The sequence below is a fragment of the Mobula birostris genome, chromosome 2 (genome assembly GCF_030028105.1).
Source record: "Mobula birostris isolate sMobBir1 chromosome 2, sMobBir1.hap1, whole genome shotgun sequence".
Taxonomy (NCBI): Eukaryota; Metazoa; Chordata; class Chondrichthyes; order Myliobatiformes; family Myliobatidae; genus Mobula; species Mobula birostris.
The window spans coordinates 143,868,336-143,892,400 of NC_092371.1; the positions used below are offsets into that span (position 1 = coordinate 143,868,336).

A 24,065-nucleotide genomic window follows, 5' to 3' on the forward strand; every position below is an offset into this window, starting at 1 on the left:
TAGGTCTACTTAGCAGGGGTCCGCAATCGTTTTTGCACCGCAGACCGGTTTAATATTGACGATATTCTTGCGGACCGGCCGACTGGGGGGGGGGGGGGGCGGGGGGGAGGGAGGTGTTAATCATGTTCGGAATATAGGTGATAAGTCAATAGCATCATAACATTTTAAGAAACGTTTGGATATTAAACACACAGTGCATATTTTCCCTGTATGAACATACAAAATCATTGCAACACACCAATATCGCTGAATCAGTGGGAGCCCTGGGTTTGTTTCCCTGCAACAAGACGGTCCCAGCGAGGGGTGATGGGAAACAGCGATACTCAAAAGGGGTTCCTTATGTCCAGTCTATTCCACAATTTTGTTTTCGTTGCATTCGTTGCAGAAAGCTCCACTTCGCAGCGATATGATGTTGGAAATGGAAGTAGCGTTTTCAGTGCTTACATGGCTATCTCAAATTATTTAGCCTTGACTTTGATCCAGAATGCCGGCAGAGATGTTATGTCAAACATACTTTTCAGCCCACCATTATTTGCAAGCTCGAGGAGTTGATCTTCTTCCCACGCTGACATGGATGACGCATGGGTAATGACCTCGCGTCCGTTCAAGCTCAACAGTGCGTGACAGTGAATGAGGAAAGGTGCAGCTGACTCATATTGTTTCATTCGCTTCCTCGTGGCCCGGTGGCTGGGGACCAATCTTAGCATGAAGAGAGACCAATCAGGATTCTCGCTCTCCCTCTCCCTCACTTTCTCAAAAAAATCTATTTCCAGGATATTGTATATAATTTCCGGATGTCAGGGAGCCACTATCAATATGCGGGAGACTCCCGGAACTTCTGGGAGAGGTGGGATGTCTGATGTTTCTAAATCCCATTTGGGCCTGTAATGTGCTGTAGGTTTTCTATACTTCTATGTTTCTAAATCCCTTTTGGGCCTGTATTGTGCTGTAGGTTTTCTATGTTTCTAAATGGGACAAGGTTAGACAGGCTCCTTTACTGACATACACCATCTGAACCAAAGGCCCATTTCAGTGCCGTAAACACTACGATTCATCAATATTACAATCACAAAACATCACATACATACACCAAAATGCAGTACAAGTGAATTACTGCTTGATCTGAAGGAGCATTTGGATTTTGAGTGTTGAGTTCAATGTTCAAAGTACATTTATTATCAAAGTATGTATACAGTATACAGCCTTGCAGGCAGCCACAAAACAAAGAAAACCCACACAAGACCATCTAATGCACGAGATCATGAGAACAACACAAAATGAATTAACACAGAGAACATTAATCAAACCACAGCATCCCCAGAAGTGAGTCCACAGCCACGAGCCACTGGGGTGAGCAAAGACAGTCCAGAAGTCAACGGCCATAGTCACAGCTACCAAGCCAGTCAGTTCAGCACTGTGTTATAGCTGCAGGCCACAGACAAAGATCCAGTTCTGTGCCAGAGAGCCTTCATCAAACTGTAGAACGCTGAGGACATTAAACATCAAAGTGAGCTCACAGCCACGAGCCAGTGTGGTGATCAAACTATGCAGCTTGGGACCCAGGACTCCCTCACCTTCTGCTGGCGGGGGAAGAGAGAGAGCGAGAGATCAAATGCAGGCAGATGCCACTGAACACCGTTCGTTTCCCAGTCTCTTCGATTTTAATCTTGCCCAAAGCTTTAATCGGAGCAGAGCGATGAAGCCAACCGTGTGTTTGGGTTCCACCATTAAACATCGACACAACATACACTCCCAGTGATGGCTGTAGCAGCACTCCACACCAATCCCCCAGATCAATGAAGTGCCAGAGTGTTCAGTCAGCTCAAAAATACATTCATAAATGGGAGATTACATGCTGCAATCCGTTGTAGTTCAGAAGTATATTCAGTATTTAATAACTTTGCAAGCTATCTGTAAGATATTACCGTTGGTCACTGGCGCCATCTCACCAGAAGGTGTACAAAGACAGGAGTTGCTTCCCCAACAGTGGCACAGAAGGTACCAGAACAACGGGAGTGGGCACTGATGAAGATGGAAGAGTCAATCAGGTAGTTGATGTGGGAATGGTCCCTTGAAGGAGGGGGTGGATTTGTCTGGTGGTGGCAGCACAATGAAGGTAGAGAAAATTTCACTGGATGATTAATTCATTGAATGTGGAGGTTGATGGGCCAAAAGGCAAAAATAAGAGCAAAGCCATCTTACTTTGGATGGATGGAAAGGGGTGAGGGTAGAAGTGCAAGAAATGAAACATACAATAGAGTGGAAGCTATGGTAAAAGAAATAAAAATCAGAAGGAAGTACTGGTATGGAAAATGTCACCATCAGAACATGTAATAGAGCTGGAGAAGCTGAGAACAAAATAGAGTCCTTTTGGGAATAGGGTGGTAGGAGGCAAACTCAAGTTAGCTATGGGAGTCTAGGGCTTGGATGGTGTGTTGTGTTTCAAACTTGATGCACTAGCCCTTGTTTCTCCCCTACGCAGAAGATCCTGTAAATATTCAGACCCACCGAGCAACACAGCAGAAATACAGGCCCTTCGGCCCAGTCTATGCTGGCCACAGTACCCACCCAGCTAGTCCCAATTTCCTGCATACAGCCCATATCCCTCATTCTCCACCCATGTACTTATCCAAATGCTTCTTACTTGGTACTAGTGTGCCTGCCTCATCCAACTCCTCTGACAGCTTTCTTCCGTATACTCACCATCCTGTGTGGGGGGAAATGTTGCCCCCAGGTCCCATTGAAATCTTTCCATTCTCACCAAAACCTACCTCTCTAGGACTGACCTAGCCTGGGGGGGGGGGGAGGGGACTGCTATAATCAAGATTACCTATGCCTCATCACCTATAAGGTTGTCACCTCTTTTGCCTATGTTCCGTGAAATAAAGACTTAGCTTGACCAACTTCTCCCTTTAACTCAGCCTTCTAGTCCCACCAACATCCACGTAAATCTTCTCTGTGCTCTCTCCAGATCAACCATATCTCTTCTATAATAGGGCACCCAAAACTGTACACAGTACTCCATCTGCAGCCTCACCAACATCTTATACAACTGCAACATATTGACCCAACTGAATACTCAATCCCCTAATAATCTTATCTCTCAAATTTCCAACATTTAAAGATTTTAGTTTTTCAAGTTGGCCACTGAAAACCTTTCCCCTCCTGCCAATTGTAATACCTGTCTGCCAATCACCCCGAATCAGCTTAGTCAGCACCAAAGGGAAACTGAACCATATAACTGCACATCTAATAGCTACCGTCACCAAAGTTAATTAAAATAAAGCATGTCCACTGATATTATGCTCATAGAAGCAGGTACAATGATGATTAAAAAAAAACAAACATGAGCATAAGTACAATAGATGTGGCAGGTGTGTTGGACTCCAGTGTGGTGATTGTTTCATCCTCTCATTAGTGCACTCAGACAGGCAGCAGTGAAATTGCACAATAGCTCAACATGCCTTCAAGCAACAACCTGTTCTTCAAAACCTCACCCCTGGTTTGAGTTCAATGAGAATAAATGAAGCATATAGGTACCCTGGCCCAAACAGACGCAATGCAAGAACATTTCCCCTCAATATCAAACTAACAATCAATACAGTGCAAAAAAAAACCCAACCCAACACATCGAAATCCCTCCGGTCTTCAGAACTGTATATGCTGTAAAAGGATATGTCTGTGGTTGTCAGATGGCAGTCTCCTCACATCAGAATTAATCAAGATAGTGATGGGCAAGGAAAATGTCCTTTTACCAGCCACATTCAACTGCTTCATTAATGACTTCCCTTCTATTACAAGGAGTGAGTTGCTCAGCAAGGATTCACAGCTCCAGAGCATTTCAACTATGATGAGGGGAAAAGTCGCCCTGGTCAAAACTCAGTTCTTTTCACATTTATAGTCACAGGACACCACAGCACAGAAACTGGCCCTTCAGTTCATGCCAAACTATTATTCCGCCTAGTTCCATCAACTTGCACCCACACCACTGCTTTCCATACCCTCCTTATCTAGGTACTTATCCTAATTTCTCTTAAACATTAAAATTGAACCTGCATCCACCACTTCCACAGACATCTCGTTCCACACTCTCACCATCCTTGAGTTCCCTCTCACATTCCCCTTAAACATTTCACCCCTAACTGATGACCCCTAGTTCTAATCTCACCCAACTTCAGTGGGGGGAAAAAGCCTGCTTGTATTTACCCCATCTATACCCGCACAATTTTGTACACTTGTATCAAATGTCCCCTCATTCTCCTATGCACTAGAGAATAAAGTCCTAACCTATTCAACATTTCCCTGTAACTCCTGCCCTCAAGTCTTATTATTTATTACTTTGTGGCTCTGGTTCAAATTTCATAGAGCCTGGCTCTGGGATTTGGGCACATCAGTTACATTATCATTTTTATACAGTATTGATGAAATGCTGGTTTGGCTGAAGTTGAGTGGGACTACTAATTTAAGCCCCAAATGCCTTTTCCAATTTGCAAAATATACCACAGTATGATTTGAACAAGAACAGTAGAGTACTTGGGGCATCTTAACCAATATTTATATATTTTTAAACTGACATTTAAACTTTAAAACACATAAAGATAGAAATGATCTTTCAGCTCAATCCATTCAGCGCTTGGACTCTACCATCTGTCTTCAGAGTTGTTGAATATATTTAAAGTGGTACGAGGATTTTTTTTTCCTTAACTTTAGTTTTAAATGCAAACTCTGCGTGTGACCTAATCTATCTAATCATTTTGGAATTTTAAAGGTTTCTATCACATCCCCCTTATTTTTCTCAACTTTTGTGAATGTAGGCCATGTCACCTAAATCTCTCTTGACCTCCGCACTGCCATCATTGGAAATTCAATTTCTTATTTATGGAATCTTGCATTGGAAATTTCCTGCAGGAAGTGGCTATGAAGTATTTGAAATGCCCGAAAGCATAAATAATCAATTTCGAACACCGTAGTTGATGACATTTGTAATGTCGAGATCTCAAAAATCGATAATGCAAAATCAGAACGCTAATGTGATGTTACGTATGCGATTCCACCCTACTACTGTTGTCCTTGAAGTCCATAAAACATATTGGAAGCTCACTGGCTCCAGTATAAAACAGCTGATTGGAGTGGTCAATCTAACTTCCGACTTCACTGCAGTGCCCAATCCTCGACACACATGCAGCAGAGAAAGCGTCAAGATGGCTCTGGATAAAGAAGGAGGGTTGCTGCCGGGGTCTGATCAACCCCGGTCGGGCCGCCTGGGCGAGGGTGAAAGACCCGAAACACCTGACGGCCCCAGGTAACATCGCAGACGATGTGCCCGAGCTTAGCATCATGCAGATGTTTCTGTAAGAACCAGTGAAAAGTTGCAGCTGCAAATCTGGTTTGATGCATATTCAGCCTCTGCAACAACAGACAACTTCACCCCGACGACGTCCCCCGTAACTTTCTCGCTGCGGCTTCGAGCCCTTACCTTGGACACTGAAGAAGTCGCCATGCTCTCGCGCCAACCAGGACTCCCCGCCACGGCTCAGCCACCTATCAGAAACACGCTACCTTCCGCAACCGCAGCAAAGCAGTTACCAGCACCACGATTGGCTGGATATGCATTAGGTCAGAGGTGGGAGGTCAGAAGGCGGGATGCGAGTTTCACGCGGGTGCTGGGTATTGCGGAAATCTGTGAGTTTGCAGACTCTAGCACTGATACAGATAGTATACGCGATAAGACAGATTGCATAAAGTACGGTCAAATGATGCCATGGCTTGTCTTTTCCGAAGGTCCATAGCAGTACAGGTAGGTGCATCAGCAATGTCCCTTTAATCATTCCGCTCTACTTGTGTGACCTTCTGTCAGCTGCCGAGGGTTTGCCTGGATACCCCTCTGTAAATATTACCAACTTTGTCAAAGATGACTAAAGCTAGTTTACAGTGAATCGAATTTAACTGGCTAGCTGCTTCTTGTTTTGTTGATGGTGATGATTCTAATGCAGTATGCAGAAAAACATGAGCAAGAATGTTAAATACCAATTAAATGCAGAAAATAATTAAACTGCAGTCTCCAAATGTAATCCCTTTCACGTTAAAGTTTATTGATGAAGATTTGTAACATCATTTATTAATAACTGGGGAGTTGAGAAATAATAATTGTTACCATTCAATTGTGAGGAATCAAATAGTTTAGTGTTTTGCATTTCAAAATAATTGTCTTAATTAGACAAAGTTTAACAAAACCAAAATACTTTCCCTGCTAGTTTTGTCGTAAGAACAAAAGATAATTTATGAGCAGGAGTGGGCCATTCAAATCATTGAGTCTGACCCACCCTTCATCACAATCATGGCTGATTAATCTTTAACAATTTTTACATAGAAGACATTGAAGATAGGAATGGCAGTTGGCCTTTTGGTCCCTCGAGCCTGCTCTGCCATTCACTGTCTTTGTGATCATGGCTGATCTTGTGTCCTAATCCTATATTCCTCAAACACCTCATAATCCTGAACAGATTTTCTGTGTATATGCCATGGCTTGTCTTTTCCAAAGGTCCATAGCAGTACAGGTAGGTGCGTCAGGGAGTCTCCTTAAATCATCTCGCTCTACTTTTGTCTTCTTACTTTTTTTGTATTCAGTCACTTGACCTGCACTGCTCATTGTGGGCAAGCATCCCACAGGTGCACTACCTCCCCTCATCTTAGTCCTAAGTGACTTACTCCTGAGGTTATGAAGTTCTAGACACACATTCAGTAGAAATGATTTTCCTGCTTCCAGCCTGTTGAGCCTTATCAAATTTATTAAAGTTTCAAATAGATCCCTTCCCAGTTTGTTCTAGCCCATTAAGATTGTTCTTTTAAACTTGTTCTAAATTTTTATTTGCTTGCTTGTGTATTTTATATGTATGTATTTATTTGAAACCTCTTGCAATGAAGGGCAACAAATCATTTACCCTAATTGCTTACTTCACCTACATCTGTTTTTTTGCTTACTTGTGTACAAGAAAGGACACCCAGGGCCTTTTTAAATATCATTTTCCAAACTGACACTGTTTAATACTCTGGCTTTCTTTTTTTTCCTCCATGGATATCTTCATGTTGCCACTGAGTCATATTGTTTAACTCGCTTTAAAGCCACTTTGCATCCTCCTTGCAAATCCATCTAGATTTGTATGTTGGTAATGTTATTATCATTATATTTAGTTTCCTCATCCAAATCATTGCTAATGTGTATATTAAATTGATAAATGTTGGGGGAAAAAAGCATTGGCTATGATACCCCACTAATGTACTGCAGCAATTCTCCTGCCACTGGTGTTAAATTAGCTGATCTGGTTTTGTTTCTTAAATAGTGAGTTTACAGTACATCTGCCATCCTCCAGTCTGCATGGATTATTTGATAATCTATAGAATTCTGGCAACCAATCGTACTATTTCCATAACACAAGGAATTCTGCAGATGCTGGAAATTCACGCAACACACATCAAAGTTGCTGGTGAACGCAGCAGGCCAGACAGCATCTCTAGGAAGAGGTACTGTCGACATTTCGGGCCGAGACCCTTTGTCAGGACTGGCGAAGGGTCTCGGCCCGAAACGTTGACTGTACCTCTTCCTAGAGATGCTGCCTGGCCTGCTGCGTTCACCAGCAACTTTGATGTGTGTTGGTACTATTTCCATGGCAGTCTCCTTTGGTAATCTAGGATATCGATTCTAAGGCCCTAAGAATTTATCAGCTCTCAGTTCCATTAATTTCTCCAGTACTAGTTTTTAAACAAGCACTAATCTCTTTTTCCTTAAACTCTCAGTTCCCTAGCATTTCTGAGAAGTTACTTGGGTTCTCTCCCATGAAGATCAAATAAAATGTATGTTTGACTATCCTAGCCTTTCTGTGTTTCCCATTATGTATAAATTATCCGATGAAGGAATTACATTTGTCTTCACTTTTTTTTTCATTTTATTTACCTTTTCCTGCCCAAGTTTTGTCCTCCTCTCACCCTCTAATTTCCAGGAATCAATCAACTTCTCTTTTGCATTGCTCATAGACTGAGTTAGATGACCTTCAGGGATAGAGAATTCAGGAGATCCACTGCGTTTTAAGACTGGAATCGCTGAATCTATAGTTCAAGGCTCTAGAGCAGTTGGGAATGACATTGGAATGTGATTCAATTATGGCCATTTCTGCTTCATTAAGTAAACGCAGAAGATACCATATCGTTGTTGAAACAGGGTGGGGAGTTGATCTACATTGTCAAACATTGAACCCTATACCAAAATCCAGTCAATTTGGGATGAAGCTTAATACAACATATACTAGAACTAGGATGTGAGATGCAATAAACCACATGAACATTCTATACAAAATATTTGGAATTGTGGACTCCGAGTATAGGCATGTATTTTCAGAAGAAACAGTAATTCTGAAATGCTGATGATTTCATTTGACTTGTATGACATTGTCAGTTTCTGCACTGATGGACACTAAGCATAAGTTTGATTTGAAAATAAATTCAGACCATGAGACATAAGAACAGAGTTAGGCCGTTTGGCCCATTAGGTCTGTTCTGCCATTCCGTCATGGCTGATCTACTCTCCCTCTCAATCTCATTGCCCTGCTTTTCCCCTGTAGCCTTTGATATCCTTACTAATCAAGAACCTATCCATCTCCACTTTAAATGTACCCAATGACCTGGTCTCCACAGCTGTCTGTGCCAGTGAATTCTACAGATTCACTACCCTCTGGCTAAAGAAGTTCCTCTTCATCTCTGTTCCAGAGGGATGTCCTTCTATTCTGCAGCTGTTCCCCCTGGCCAAGGCTATAGGAAACATCCTTTCCATGTGCACTATATCTCCACCTTTCAATGTATGATATGTTTCGAAAGAGGTTGCCTCGGAATAATCACAGGGTAGTGTTGAACCTTGAGTTTTAAATGGTTGTAAGGAAAGTTTGACATTATTTTACCTTCTATTTCAATTCTACCTACTGGTTCTAGGTGTTTATTTCTGCTTATATATGGATGCTACACATTTTTTAAAGATTAGCAATTTGTTTGAACTGGTCTGTTCTGCTTTAAATTAAAATTATAATTTTTTTCAGAAACTCTGGCATGCAATCTCTTTTCTAAATATTGTGTTTTATTTTTAGCTTTCCAGGATTCTGGGGGTAACAACAGAGAAGCTTATTCCAGTGGTGTCAGCAGTTCCAGTCTCCAAAAAACAGTAATTATATCAGTTATATATTTTGAAATGTATTAGAATTATTATTAAACCTCAAGCAATTGCAATCTAGAAAGAGTAAGTTCACAGCATAGTGGCAATGTAATTGTAACCCATTATTTTGTATGTAAGTATAAAGGTATATAAATGGATGTGCATGTTGTTCCCACAAATGTGTGTATCATTTGCAAACATCCATTATTTATTGACCTGTATTTTCCAGCATTTATATTTATCTTTGCACCATCTGTTGTTATCTATTTTCCTATGTTATCATCTCATTATTTGTAGAAATAAATTTCTTGACCACTTGTAATCTCTGTCCAGCTGTAGAGTTGGGTCATGTTGCGGAGATGGAACTAATCAGTCAGCAAAGGATGCAACTAAATTCTGGGAATTGGGACAATGCTGTGCTCCTCCTGTTACAACCTTTTTTGCATGCTCCCAGTTTTGTATTTGCTCCGTCATGCAATCCCTGTTTTAAGTCAATTTCTTACCTCTCCTTTCTCCTCATAAGCTGCTTCTTAACATGTACCTCTTAGATCATCCCTGCGATCGATGGAGTGATTGGACTACCCCTTTAAAGGTTGGGTATCAAATTTTGTCTGATGCTTCTGTGTAGTACTTGGGGTGTTCTGTTACTGACTATTTAAGTGTTGGAGCTTAGTAATATCATGGAGATGAAAAACACCCTTCAGCTCATCGTCTTTCAAACATCTGTTTATGATAATCCCACATTAACCCTTTCTAATTTTCCCCATATTCTGCCGCTCACTGTGTAGGAAAATTGCAGCCAGTTAACCCACCGACCTGCAAATCTTTGGGAGGAAACCGGATGCGATCAAATAGAGATCTCGTTATTTGTTGGGTTGCTATCCTTAGATGTACATATACCTGAAGTCAGCCATGTGTCATTGGGTGTGCGACCAGCGCTGTAATCAAAGTAGTGACGCCCAGGGGTTTAGAACATGAATGGGTGTTACATCTGGAGGCTGGATCCGGACTGAGGATCGTGTCCGTACCTGGAGCTAGGGTATGAGCCAGAAGTTAAGAGGATGAATCATTATGTCAGACTCTATAATATTTCAGTTAGAAAAGAAAATGGAAACAGTCAGCTGGTCAAGCATGATATTTTGATTTTCTATAACTTTATGTAATATGTATTCCTATGTTTTTTAATAAATTTAATCTTTTTGCAGTACAGATTTTTTTCCTATGCTGTACAGGAAGTAAACTGCTCAAACTATTTTATCTGATTGGGAGGGGGAAGGTCTTTTTGATATCATTCTTCAAGACATTAAGAAACGGTTGAGGGCATTGAAAGCAGCAAAGGATATGAGATTGGACAACACCCCAACTATAGTGCAGAAGTAATGTACTTCAGAAGTAGCTGTGCCTCTGGCCAAGCAGTTTCAGCATAGAACTAACAACATGTAGAAGTTTACCCAGGTATGCGAAGTTTCTTAGAGACAAGATCTATGATCATTTGGAGAACCCTATTCTTATTAGGGATAGTCAATCCGACTTTCTGAGGGGCAGGACATGTCTACTGATAGAATTCTTCAAGGAAGTGCACTACTGCCCCAAAACAACAGATTTCACAACATAAGTCAATGATGTGAAACCTGATTCTGATTCTGAAAACACATTGATGAAGTGGATGTGGGTTTTAGTAAGATGCTTCAGTAGGTATCATTTGCAAAATGCACTGCTGTTCCTCACCCAGGCTATTCTGCCAGCGCCTCACAAAACCCACAACCTGTACCGTCAAGAAGGACTTTGTTGCCAGGCATACGAAAAAAATTATCGGTTGCTGGTGACCCTCCAAATCACATACCATTTCAACTTGCAGATATTTTTCGATGCCTCATTGTCGCTGGTTCCAAATTCTGGAACTGCATGCGCAGCAACGTTGTAAGGTTACCATCACTAAAAGGACTGCAGCAGTTCAAGAAGGTGATTCCTCACCACCTTCAGGGCAATTAGAAACAAACCGGTCTTTAATCTAGTCACTGCTGGTCTTTCCAATGAGGCCCTGATGGAAAAATACTGAATGTATTTTATTTTGTGAAGTCTGATTTTAGGACAGGAAAGACTGTGATTACACAAGTCGTCTCATTGATTTGATTTGACCTTGCTGATTACCAGGAACAGAATGCGGTAGGGTTGCATTAGCATATTGTATATTGCTCAGTCCAAGGCATACTCGGAGTCTCTGAATAAGCAGATAAAAGTTAACTCGTTTTCACCAAATATGAACACATTTGAATCTGCAGTCTGATTGTTTTCCTGTGGACAATAACACACTTCTCCTGACTTGAAGTCAGGGAAAGAAAACTAGGCATGTATAGATACTACAATGTGATTTGCAACCTTGTTTAGAATAATCTTTTCACTACTTCTGTATCATATAGTCAAGATGCCACTGTTCCCTGACTAGGTGAGCATAACAGTTATAAATAACTACGTTCACCTTCCAATTTACTGGAATTGTGTAGAAAACATCCTCTGTCACTTTTCATGAACAAGATTGAAATTATAAAGAGTAGTCAAGATGGTAGATAAGTTTGGGAATTTTCAAAGCCAAGAGGGAAGACATAAGTTAAAGGAAAGTCACAAAGTTCACACATGCTGGAAGTCTAAAATAAAAGCACAAAATACTGGAAATATTGAGCAATTCAGGCCACATCTGTGGGAAAAAAAACCAAGTTGAAGTTTCTGGTCAAAGATTCTTCATTAGGGCTATTTGCATTATAAAGAGGTTCTATTCCGTGACATTGACAGTTTTTTAGGGTAGCAGATTGAAACTTGCTTGTAATGTGTAAAAAGATAAAGTGACTTGGATAATAAAGATACCCAATCCTTTAGCATCTGTGTTGGCACGTGGCCAAGTGGTTAAGGCGTCGGTCTAGTGACCTGAAGGTCGCTAGTTCGAGCCTCAGCTGAGGCAGCATGTTGTGTCCTTGAGCAAGGCACTTAACCACACATTGCTCTGCGATGACACCGGTGCCAAGCTGTATTGGCCCTAGTGCCCTTCCCTTGGACAACATCAGTGGCGTGGAGAGGGGAGATTTGCAGCATGGGCAACTGCCGGTCTTCCATACAATCTTGCCCAGGCCTGCGCCCTGGAAGCCTTCTAAGGTGCAAATCCATGGTCTCACAAGACTAATGGATGCCCATCTATCTATCCGAATCCTTTAGGAATTAAAGTAATTGTTAAGTAGTTGTATTCGTGTATTTTGTAACCAAAATTAAGCATCTTAAATAGAAAGAGGTTCTCGGGAACATCAACAAAAATAAACACTTCATCTAGGAAAAGGTTCTAGTCTTCAAGGAAAATCCTCCCAGATGATTGTTAATCTTGATTGTTTTCCCTTACTATATGCTTTTGTTATTTACTCTTAGCTAGTAGTCCCTCAGTATCGTTGGCATAAAGTGTGGCATTCCAACAGTCAGATGTGTATAAGTGTTAGCCCTATTGAAACTTCAGAGAACCGCTAGTCTTGTTGGTTACAACAATTCACAGCCTGGATTTTGCTTGTGTGCAGTATGTAAATGTTGCATTTTATCTGCTGTTATTTTGTCCATGCTTTGTTTTTCTCTAATTCTGTAATTTTCTAAACTGGATGTATTCATTTCACTGTCTCCCCCGCTTTGATATCAGAAAAATTGTCTCTCTTGAATTGAGCTTTGAGTCCAGATCATTTATGTCATTGAGAAGTAGTGGGCCCAATAATATATTACTTCCCAGATTCATGTAGCTCTGGTAACCTCCCTGACAAATACCACACTCTCGCTCATTTCTTACCCATTCCTAGCCAGACAGTGAATGTCCAGCAAGATATTAAACATTATTGGATGCTCTATATACGTCTAATGTTCTATTGAGAGCTTTCTGCAATATTTTGCAATGTTATGTGATGCACTACTCAAGGAAATCGGACAGATGCTAGTTTTTATGAATTCAATATCAGATAGTTATGTACATGATGTCAACTTATTATTTGAGATGAAATTGAAATCTGAATTGGTGTGATATTGTCCATGTCATATGAATGGTACTCTAATTATAGCCACCATATTGAACTGTCCTCATCTTAATATTATGTTATCATAATATCTGATAATCTCTCAATTTTTTTTTTGGTCTCTTTATGCACATTATTTCATCCATCTGATTTTCCTTATTATTTTGGTTTAAACAATTTAATCTGTCTCAGAATTCTGTTACTTATGACTCAAATTCTCTATTTTTCGATGATCATTTTGGAGCTAGTAGGAAGTAAACTGCCTGTTTTTTTTTCCCAGAGGTCACACCAACCTTGACCTTGGCGTCTTGCCTTGGCCCCGATATTTCCTTTTGAATGCTTTGTGTAAATGCAAGTTGCTCAAATTCTTGCAAATGTTTTTCAGACAGACTCTAGATTTCCGAGTGTCAGTGAACTCTCTGCTGGCAAATGGCTATTTAAAATTGGGATCAACTACTCCGAATCAAGCAAAAGAACTGTCTGAGAAGGTACTACTAATGAGGATTTCAGGTTATGTACAGTTGCAAGAGAAAGTTTGTAAACCCTTTAATAATTACTGTTTTTCTGCATTAATTACTCATAAAATCTAAGTCACAGTAGTAGACAAACACAGAGTGCCTAAACTAATAACACACAAACAATTGTGCTACTTCTTGTAAATACTGAGTACTCCATTTAAACAATCACAGTCTAGGTTGAAAAAAGTATGTGAACTTCTGGGGTAATGCATTCTACAAAAACTATTTAGTGTCGGGTGTTCCAATCAAGGAGATGCATGAAACTGGAAAAGGCTACAAAAGCATTTCTAAGGACCAAAGAGTTCATCAGTCCACAGTAAGAGAAACTGTCTACAAATGGAGGGAACTCGGTACTGTTGCTACTCTCCCTTCGAGTGAGCATCCTGCAAAGATCACACGAGCAGCACAATGTGCAATGCTGAACGAGGTGAAAAAGAACCCAAGGTTAAGAGCAAAAGACCTGCAGAGATCTCTAGAACTTGCTAAAGTCTCTGTTCATGTGTCCACTATAAGAAAAACACTGAACAAGAATGGTATTCCTGGAAGGACACCATAGAGGAAACCACTGCTCTCAAACAAAAAATATTGCTGCACATTTCAAATATGCAAAAGACCACCTGGGTGTTCCACAATGCTCTGGGACAATGTTCTGTGGACAGGTGAGACAGAAGTTTAACTTTTTGGTGGAAATGCACACCGCTAAGTTTGGAAGAAAAAGGGCACACACACCAACACCAAAACCTCATCACAACTGTGAAGCATAATGGAAGGAGCATCATGATTAGAGGCTGCTTTGCTGCCTCAGGACCTGGACAGCTTACAATCGTCGAGGGAACGATGAATTCAAAAAGCTTTGTGTGGAGGAATGGTCTAAAATTCCTCCTTGCTGTTGTGCAAGTCTGATCAGCAGCTACAGGAAATGTTTCATGGAGGTTATTGCTGCCAAAAGAGATTCTACCAGTTATTAAATAAAAGGATTCACATACTTTTTTCAGTCTGGGCTGTGAATGATTAAACAATGTGTTCAATAAAGACATGAAAAGTACAATTGTTTGTGTGTCATTAGTTGAGGCAGATTGTGTCTGTCTGTTATTGCGACTTAGATGAAGATAAGACAACACTTTATGAGTAATTAATGCAGAAAACCAGGTAAAGGGTTCACAGACTTTTATTTGCACTGTATATCGTGCTTTTTGGGGTCTTCGGAGTGCTGTGTGGTGGAGGTATTTAGGATACTCTTTTGATCGAGATAGGGTATAAAGGAACAAGGAAGAGAAGGTTCAAAGGAGAATTGAGGATGCTGGAGTGAACAGTCCATTGACATGAAGAGATGCCATCGAGTCATTTTTGAATTGGGAGGGGGTTGGGTATTAAAATGAGGTGCTGAGGATCTGTATGCTTAAACAGCGAAAATTAAAAGAATTAAACACGTTAAATGGTGGTGGTACAGAAAACCTCCCCATACTTAAACAGTACCTGGATAAACCCTTGATGAATCATAACCTAAAGGGCAATGGACTCAGAAGTGGGATTAACTTGAAATATTTTTTGGCCAGTGCTGAGAAGGTGAGCAAATAGTTTGCAAATATACTATAAACTTCTGATCCTCTGAGCATTGTCATTATTACTGGCTAAAATTAATGTTGGATTATCTTGTGTTCTAACCTTTTGGGAAGAAGGATTCAGTGAAGCTAAATGTACAAAGGTAAACACAAGCAGATGCTGGTACAAGTGGTTCTTGTTTAATTCCTGTTAACTATTTGTCATTTTATCATAAACAACGCTGGGTAATAAATTTTTTAATTTCTTGTTTCAGTTAACTTGTGATGATGTGATTACTGAGATCGCAGTTGGGCAAGGAAGCATTAATTTCAAAGTGAACCGAACCCTACTTGCTGAGGTGAGTACGTGGGTGAAAGTTGGCCAAGTACACCCTATCCTCGTTATATGCTTGAAGTTGACGCATAATGTGAAATCGCATAATGTGAATGATTATTTAAATGGAGAAAATAGGGATGCGTTCTAGAGGGCTTCCTAAATATGTTTTATCTGTAACTTATTCACATTTTTATACCAATACGACACAAAAGCAGTAATTCAAGACAACATTTGTAATATATTTAATCAATTTAAGGTAATATTCAATGTAATAAATCATAGAAAGTTAACATCCTCTGGTGTACAGTACTCACCAACAGTGGCAGGTGTGTTCGCTCCGGGAGATGAGTGGTTGTTGTGGTGTTGGGCAGCTTTACACGGATAAGGTGGATGGTTGTGGTCATCAGGATAATATCAAGCACAGCAAGGGGTGAAGGAACACTCACAGAACTCTTAGAACTGCCGGCAGCAGGAGATGACACCGATTTGAAGAAAGTGGTGAGGGTTGTTTGCTTGGCAGTATTTTGTTTTTCAGCATAAATTTGCCTGTAGGGAAGAAGGGTTGACGGGAGGGATCGACTGAAATGCTGACTCTGTTCTAAACTTGGGTTCATGTCCATCTCCGTTTGTGCCAAGTGTTCCGGCTTCCACCATTCCCTCACTGTTGGTAAACTCCCGGGATTTTCAAAATCGTCTGTTGCTTGCAGCATCTGAGAGATAGTTCGCCATAAAAAAAAAACGTACGCCTTGAATGTGGATCACACCAGTCGAGTGGTTGAATCAGCGATGTTGTGTTAAGCGGCAGGAAACACATTGTTATGTTAGGATCAATGCTGTCCAAATGTTTAGGATGGGCTGGCACACTGTCAAGCAACAAAAGAACTTTAAAGGCAAGATTCTGTTCCCAACAGTAGCGTCCCAGAGCTGTTACCTTCAGCTGATGCCGCACTGTTTATAATTTCCAACTTTTTTTCAAGTGTTAAAGCGGTTCTCTGCCGCTCGGCTGATGGCCCAGGACATGATATCGAACGCTTAGGAGGCATAATTAAATATTTCAAGCACAAAATCGCTGCACTGTAGGTAAAACCAACAAAAGTTTAAGATCACGCATCCACACCTTGCCAAAACCAGTGTAAGAGTGGCGGGAGAGAGATTGTGAGGCGGGCGCACCTGACTTGTATTGGCGGGAAAGCAGTGCTTCTCGTCCCAACAGTGAGACTGTAAGGTGTGTGCATGTGATTTGTATTGGCGGGAAGGCAGTGCTCCTCGCATAACTGTGAATTTTGGACGCATATTACGAGAGGTTGGTAGAAATAGGTTCCTTGCATAACTGTGAATCTGCATAGTCTGAAGACGCATATAACGACGATGGGGGGTATTACTTTCTAAGGTTCTTTCACTGTGTTTGGAAGCATAATCATTGGGCATTTTTGTGCACGCTTGATTGCGAATGAAGCACTCTGTTTGTATATTACAGTGTTCTTTTATGTTTATTTTGAAACTTAACAGATTGTTCTGCAAGAAGTCTTTAAGAAGGGTTCAAAATATGGAATAGTGAGTGAACTCTTTCGTGATTATCCCTGTGGCCGAGTTATAGTGGAGTTTAGGTAAGTGCCTGCCACAGCGAATACATAAATTACAGTCAAATTCTTATTTTTATTTAAGTTTGTTTTTTTTGATCCTTTCAAGTCCTTTCATTAATGTTCATTTGGCTTTATGAAAGATGTTTTTGCCAACAATAACTAAAGGTTGATTTCTTATAATGCAGTCTGGTTGAAGGTACGACAAAAGCAGTCCAGAACAATACCAATAATCATGTGAACTATATGTCAGACTAAACAAGCTTGGACAGTAAGATCTGGTCAACTGAGAGGTTCAACAAAATGTGAATTAGTTCAAAATGTAGAGTGTTGTCTTAATTTATCAAAGGGAAGTTGGAGAAAGAATTAATAAAAGTACACCACCTATATAAAGACCATATTATTTTCACTTGGCTGATGTCCAGCTTTTGCCATTTAAATTCAGATGTACATTATTCCAAATTCCTTCCTAAAATCTAACCTAGTGTAGAGACTTCAAGGAGTCAGGATGTGAGCCATACGATACAGGATAACCAGCTTTAACCTGCTTCCCTGTAGCCTTAATGTTCATTTGACTGCTCAAGTTCAGCTTTGTGTAGATAGTGAACAACAGTTTTGATGCTGCGGGATCTGGCGCTAGGGCTGCCTGTGAATTTCAAAGGGAGATGGATAGCTGGTCTCTTCTTTTTGATCTTCTTTTTCTGCCTATCACATATGACAAATATTACCTTCTACTTCAGGGCAACTCCCTAGTAGTTATCCAGATCTTGCTGCATGTAGGCACAAACTAGTTGACAATCTGAGAGTCTACAGACTACAATTGTGCACGATCTCATGTCAGTACCAAAGGTGTAGGTGAGGTCACTGATGAATCATTTGTACACGAACGCCTGTGGCAGTGCCCCGGTACTGACATAATTGACCTTTAATGATGAGAGCCATTTTTCTCTGTGCCTCATACAACTCTTGGTCACAAGTGGGCTGGATAAAAGTCAGGTAAGCGACGTATCGCATTAAACTGTGGTGTATCTTTGCTTTTCAAATCTTTTTATTGTTATATTATACAAAAGAAATAACACGAGTACATTGAAGTAACAACACTTACAATGTCTCAAAAAAGACATCATCTTAAAGATTGGAAAAAAATTTGATAACAAAAAAAAACCTACTAAGCAGAAAAAGTGCCATGCGTCATACAAAAAGCTTCTAAAAATAAACAGCAAACCGCCAGCAACAAAAGAAAATATACCAAAAAATTTACAATTAGATTGTGGAAAAAATCTATCAATTAGCTCAAATGATAGTAATGAGCAAATGAGCCCCATCTTTTCTCAAAATCAAATAAAAGTTCAAAGGGTCGACTTCTAATTTTCTCCAAACTAAGACATAGCATCATTTGATAGAACCATTGTGACAAAGTGGGAGCTGGTGTATCCTTCCACTTCAACAGGATGGCCCTCCTAGCTATCAATGTAACAAATACAATAACGTTGGTCATACGCAGAAATACCATGAATATTTTGAAGAATTATTCCAAAAAGCACAGTTAATTTGTTAGGTTGTAGATTAATTTTAAGTGCTTTAGAAATTGTTGAAAAAGCCGACTTCCAGAACTGTTCCAATATAGAGCAAGACCAAAACATATGTGTGAGTGTAGCTAACTCAGTTTTACATCTATCACAATGACTATCAACATTAGAAAAGATTTTAGAAAGTCTCTCCTTCGTCAAATGATAACAATGTACAATTTTAAATTGAATCAATGAATGGCTAGCACAAATTGAAGAAGAGTTAACCAACTTCAAAATCCGCATCCAATCCTCCGTCATAGAAGTCAAATTGAGTTCCTTTTCCCAATCCTGTTTAATCTTAAAGGATGCTTATCCCATTGTAATAATAAATTATAAATTCTTCCAATAGAACCCTTGATCGAAGGATTCGTACTCGTAATAGTATCTAACAGGTCAGCCTCCAATATGTGAGAAAAATTACTTAAATATTTTTGTAAAAAATATCTAACTTGAAGGTATTGCAGAAAGTGAGAGTATGAAAGAGAATATTTATCATTTAAACTGATGTATCTTGTACAGTTTATGACAGGTCTTCCAATCTTGGAGGGAAGACTGAGCAATGGTAACAATTTTTCTCCTTTTATTCCACATAGTTCACCAAATATTGCGAAAAAATTTCATGTAGGGCATTTGCGTTCCACAATTATAGGTAAGTGTTTTGTGTCCTTTGCTGCAATTAATCTAAGCTATCAACGTCGGTTTTTTTTAAAAAGATAATTTTTTGGGATCTAGACAACACTTGCAAGGACAGCATTTATTGCCCATTTCTAGCTCATTCTTGAAATGAATGGCTTGCCAGGCTGTTTCAGAGCATATTTAAGAATCAACCACATTGTCATATAGGGCATTACAGGATAAGGGTGGCAATTCCCTTCCTGAGGATGTTGGAAGGCCAGATGTATATTTTCACAAAATCTGGTTTTGTGATGTCATTAACAATAACTTTTTAGATCCCAGAATATTAAGTGCATTTAACTTCCACTGTTGCCTGACAGGATTTCAGTTTGGGTTTTTGAATTGTTAGTCCAGACTCCTGGATTTCTTGTCCAGTAATTTAACTGCTGCATCACACTACTATCCTGACAGAATGAATGATGAAAGAATGACAAGGTGAAAATATAAGGCCCATACAACTTGTATTATTGTACAAATATGAGGGAATTACAAGAATGCCCTAAAATTACTTTTTTAAAAATAAAAGTATTAGCACTTAAATCATCAATTCTAAACTGTAACCAAATGTAAATTTAAATTCCATTTTTGCTTCCAGATTATACCTACACAATATAAACTGCTTAAACCGCTAATGCTGAAATATGTTAATGAGAATAAAATCTTACACAGAGAGAAAGATTTTAAGGTTTCTGATGTTCAGCATCTTTTATTTTTATTTCAGATTTTGAACATCTGCATTTTTTTGATTTGGAAAAAAAAGTGCTATTAGTGTCATACCAACATAGTTTACAATCTGATTTACTTTAGATGTGTACAACTGTTTAGAAGCTCTGGTGTTGGCCTGATGCCAACCTAATTTTTCAGTTTCCTTTTATTTATTATGTGTAAATCCTTAGAGTTGAACTGTTCTAGCAAGTTTTCTCTTCATGTTTGCTGAAGTAGATTAAGCCATGTTTTTTTTCCTCTGCTTTTTTTTTCTTTTGGGTGCTGATTGAGTGATAAACATCAGTAAAAATACTATGAGAATCTTAGACTGCATAGCATTCTCTTTACAGTGCTGTAGAGTGTCAGCATAGCTAATGCATTCATAGCCTAAATGCAAGGTTGGAAGCTTCGACCTTGTAATACCATTGCCAGAATCTGCCACATGGCAGCTATGGACAAGTGCACTTTCTACCTCATGGGTGAGGAGGGAAAATTATATACTTCAAATTTGATCTTTAATTAACAGCTATAAAAACAATATTTCAATATTAATTTAAATATGTCATTATGTAACAGTACTAGATGTATAATTAGATTGTGGGGTTTTTTTTAGGTAACTTCATAGCCAACCTAAAGCAGGCTTTAGGCAATGATGTGATCAGGATGAACTACCTTGGTGACTGGGGCTTGCAGTTTGGTAAGTTCCATGTGTATGGAAGAGATTATGTATTTATTTCAACCCATATTTGTCCTCTTCAAAGATAAGTTTGTACAGTATTTGAATTAATTGTGTGATAATAATAGGAGATGGGCAATTCTGCTTCATTACCATACCCTCATTTTCCTTAAAGTAGGATGATGACTAGCTTTGATGACGGGTTGCAAATATTCATTTTTTCTAAAGTGCTCTTATCTTGTGTTGGTAACAGTAGCAACAGGTTTTTAAAAAAATTATTGTGTTCTTTATCTTACTGTGGGTTTTTTTGTGCTGCATTGGATCCAGAGTACAATTCTTCTGTTCTCCTTTACACTTGTGTACTGGAAATGGCATTAAACAATATTGAATCTTGAACTGATCGAAGTCATGGATAACAGTTCAGCTTTCCTTGTGAAGTAGCTAACACAACTAATAGAACTCTGATAATCCATGTTGCTTACAATCTAGTTTGTTTGAATGTGAGGTCCAAATTACAGGTAATTGGGGTATTTTCAGCTCACTATGTTGCTTTGCACCATGATTGTGGTATTTCCAAAACATAATAACTCAATTCTTTGTTCCTTGATTCAGGATTACTTGGAGCAGGATTTCAGTTGTTTGGTTCAGAAGAAAAGCTTAAAGCAAATCCCTTGCAGCACCTTTTTGAGGTCAGTAAAATTGTAAAAAAATGTGAACATAGATTTACAGAAGAGCAATATTATTTTCAGTAAGCTTAGTGATTATTTTCAATGCAAAAAATCTTTATAGCATTTCTCCAGAAGTTGAATATATAAAATTGCAAACAAGCATAAATAAGGTTTGGAGGTGAATTAGAATATTGTAGTATTACCACCGTTCTTATTTCTAACGCAGATGTGCTCCTGTATTACTGAAAGGGTTAGATGCACAAAGGTCATTTGCCTACTCAACTCATCCAAAAAGACCATTCAAAACTGAAGGTAGAGTTGTGCATCAAGAAGTTGGTACTGTGCCTCCTTAATTAAGAACATAGTGGGGAAGTGTGTACACTAGAGCAGTGGTCCCCAACCACCAGGCCACGGACTGGTACCGGGCCACAAAGCATGTGCTACCGGGCCGCGAGGAAACGATATGATTTGGCGATATGAAACGATGAGAATCAGCTGCACCTTTCCTCATTCCCTGTCATGCACTGTTGAACTTGAACACTCGCACTCCCGTCGGCCGATCAGCAAGAATATTGTCAATATTAAACCAGTCCGCGGTGCAAGAAAGGTTGGGGACCCCTGCATTAGAGAATGGCATTAAACAATCAACAATAGATAACCTGTGGGAAGAGCAAAAAACTAATAACTGTGTCATCAACAAGAATGAGATAACCGCATACTATTTCATTGTATTTAAAGTGGGTAGATATGTTTTATACTGTGGGGTAGAAAATAGGGTGTAGAACCCTGATGGCCATGTATAAGGGGCATATGGGCAAAAGGGGGGTAATTTTAACACCTTTGTCCGCCTTCAATCCCTCAGCATAGCAGGCTCAGAGTATGAGTATGCTCTTTTTTTTTAATAGATGCTCTTGGAGGCCAAGATATCTAAACCCTTTTTAATACCCTTTTGAGCAAAAAACTTTGATCAGTGTTTGTATGCCAGAAGTATCAGAAATGTTTCTTTCTCTTCCTAAAGATGTGCATCCTGTGACCAGATCTCAAAATATCAGGTACACCTGTGGCCTCAGGGTAGATGATTTTTTTGCAGGCACAGATCACTGATTATTTGCACAACTATACCCAAATGTTGACCCTGCCCTATGACATCCTACTCACCTGCCCCGACTCCTGGCGACATTCTCACCCAACGAGTAATCAGCTGCTAAATCGACTTAACTGTTCAGTGGGATAAATTTTGGGAAGCAACGTTAAACTTATCATGCCAGGGAATTTGGTTAGAGTAACACATACATACGGATTTTCTTCTCAGAAATGCACTTTCATTGTTTTGGATCCAATATCTTTCAAATTGTTAGCTTAGTAAATTTGGAAAATAAGAATGTTTCTGACCCAAACCAGCAGAAACATGAATCCAAATCAGTTTATCATTTGAATATTTTGTTAAAAGGATGGGCTGGGAGTTCACTTTCAGCCATAGCATAGACGATCATTTTTGTCTAAAGGTTCATCTGTTCAGAAGAAAGTGTCGAAGTTTTTATTGGTAGGATAAGCTTTCATTTAGCTGTTATTTACCCCTAATCCCTCCCATTGAAAGTGACTCTGGTAATGAACTAGAGAAATAATTGTTATTGGTGAAGCTTGAGGGTAATAGCTGTGACAGGCTGTACTGTCTTTATGCCCTGAGGCACTGTATTCTAGACTCCAACCATCAGAGTAGAGAAACATCCTCCTCAGATCCACTCTAAACCTCTTTCTCGATATCATAAACCTGTCCACTCCATTGTGGAAAACTTTCCTACCACAGAACATAGAATAGTACAGCACAGTACAGGCCCTTCAGCCCACAATGTTGGTCGACCCTCAAACCCTGCCTTCCATATAAGGCCCCACCTTAAATTCCTCCATATACCTGTCTAGTAGTCTGTTAAACTTCACTAGTGTATCTGCCTCCACCACTGACTCAGGCAGTGCATTCCACGCACCAACCACTCTCTGAGTAAAAAACTTTCCTCTAATTTCCCCCTTGAACTTCCCACCCCTTACCTTAAAGCCATGTCCTTTTGTATTGAGCAGTGGTGCCCTGGGGAAGAGGCGCTGGCTATCCACTCTATCTATTCCTCTTATTATCTTGTACACCTCTATCATGTCTCCTCTCATCCTCCTTCTCTCCAAAGGGTAAAGCCCTAGCTACCATCTCCCCCATCTCTGCACCCCCCTCATAATTTTATGCACTTGTACCAGGCACTTCCCTCAACCTCCTCTGCCCCAGGGAAAAACAGACCTAGTGTCTCCTCCTCACTGAAATGCTCCATCCAGAATCAGATTCAGGTTTATTATCACTGGCATGTGTTGTGAAATTTGTTAACTTAGCAGCAGCAGTTCAAAGCAATATATAATATAGAAAAGTAAATAAATAAATTATAGTATATGTATATTGAATAGATTAAAAAATAGTGCAAAGACAGAAATGATATATATTTAAAAAGTGAGGTAGTGTCCAAGGGTTCAATGTCCATTCAGAAATCGGATGGCAGAGGGGAAGAAGCTGTTCCTGAATCGCT

The 24,065-nt window shown here is 39.7% G+C and overlaps 2 protein-coding genes across 6 annotated transcripts in view; one reads left to right on the forward strand and one right to left on the reverse strand.

Annotated features, from left to right (window-relative positions):
• orc3 (origin recognition complex, subunit 3) overlaps positions 1-5,528 on the reverse strand; it is an 88,226-nt gene extending 82,698 nt beyond the window's left edge. For both annotated transcript variants that reach the window (XM_072249998.1, XM_072249990.1), the window contains exon 1: positions 5,477-5,528. In XM_072249998.1, coding sequence (XP_072106099.1) covers positions 5,477-5,500 — 24 coding nt within the window. In that variant the 5' untranslated portion in view covers positions 5,501-5,528. The remainder of the gene's footprint in view (positions 1-5,476) is intronic.
• Positions 5,344-24,065, forward strand: part of rars2 (arginyl-tRNA synthetase 2, mitochondrial) — a 63,603-nt gene continuing 44,881 nt past the window's right edge. For 3 of the 4 annotated variants that reach the window (XM_072250018.1, XM_072250024.1, XM_072250009.1), the window contains exons 1-8: positions 5,344-5,797; positions 9,132-9,205; positions 13,616-13,718; positions 15,565-15,648; positions 17,136-17,233; positions 19,371-19,426; positions 20,771-20,854; positions 21,446-21,522. In XM_072250018.1, coding sequence (XP_072106119.1) covers positions 5,762-5,797; positions 9,132-9,205; positions 13,616-13,718; positions 15,565-15,648; positions 17,136-17,233; positions 19,371-19,426; positions 20,771-20,854; positions 21,446-21,522 — 612 coding nt within the window. In that variant the 5' untranslated portion in view covers positions 5,344-5,761. Of the gene's footprint in view, positions 5,798-6,521; positions 6,558-9,131; positions 9,206-13,615; positions 13,719-15,564; positions 15,649-17,135; positions 17,234-19,370; positions 19,427-20,770; positions 20,855-21,445; positions 21,523-24,065 lie in introns of those variants that run through there. The other variant, XM_072250031.1, reaches the window with a different exon arrangement.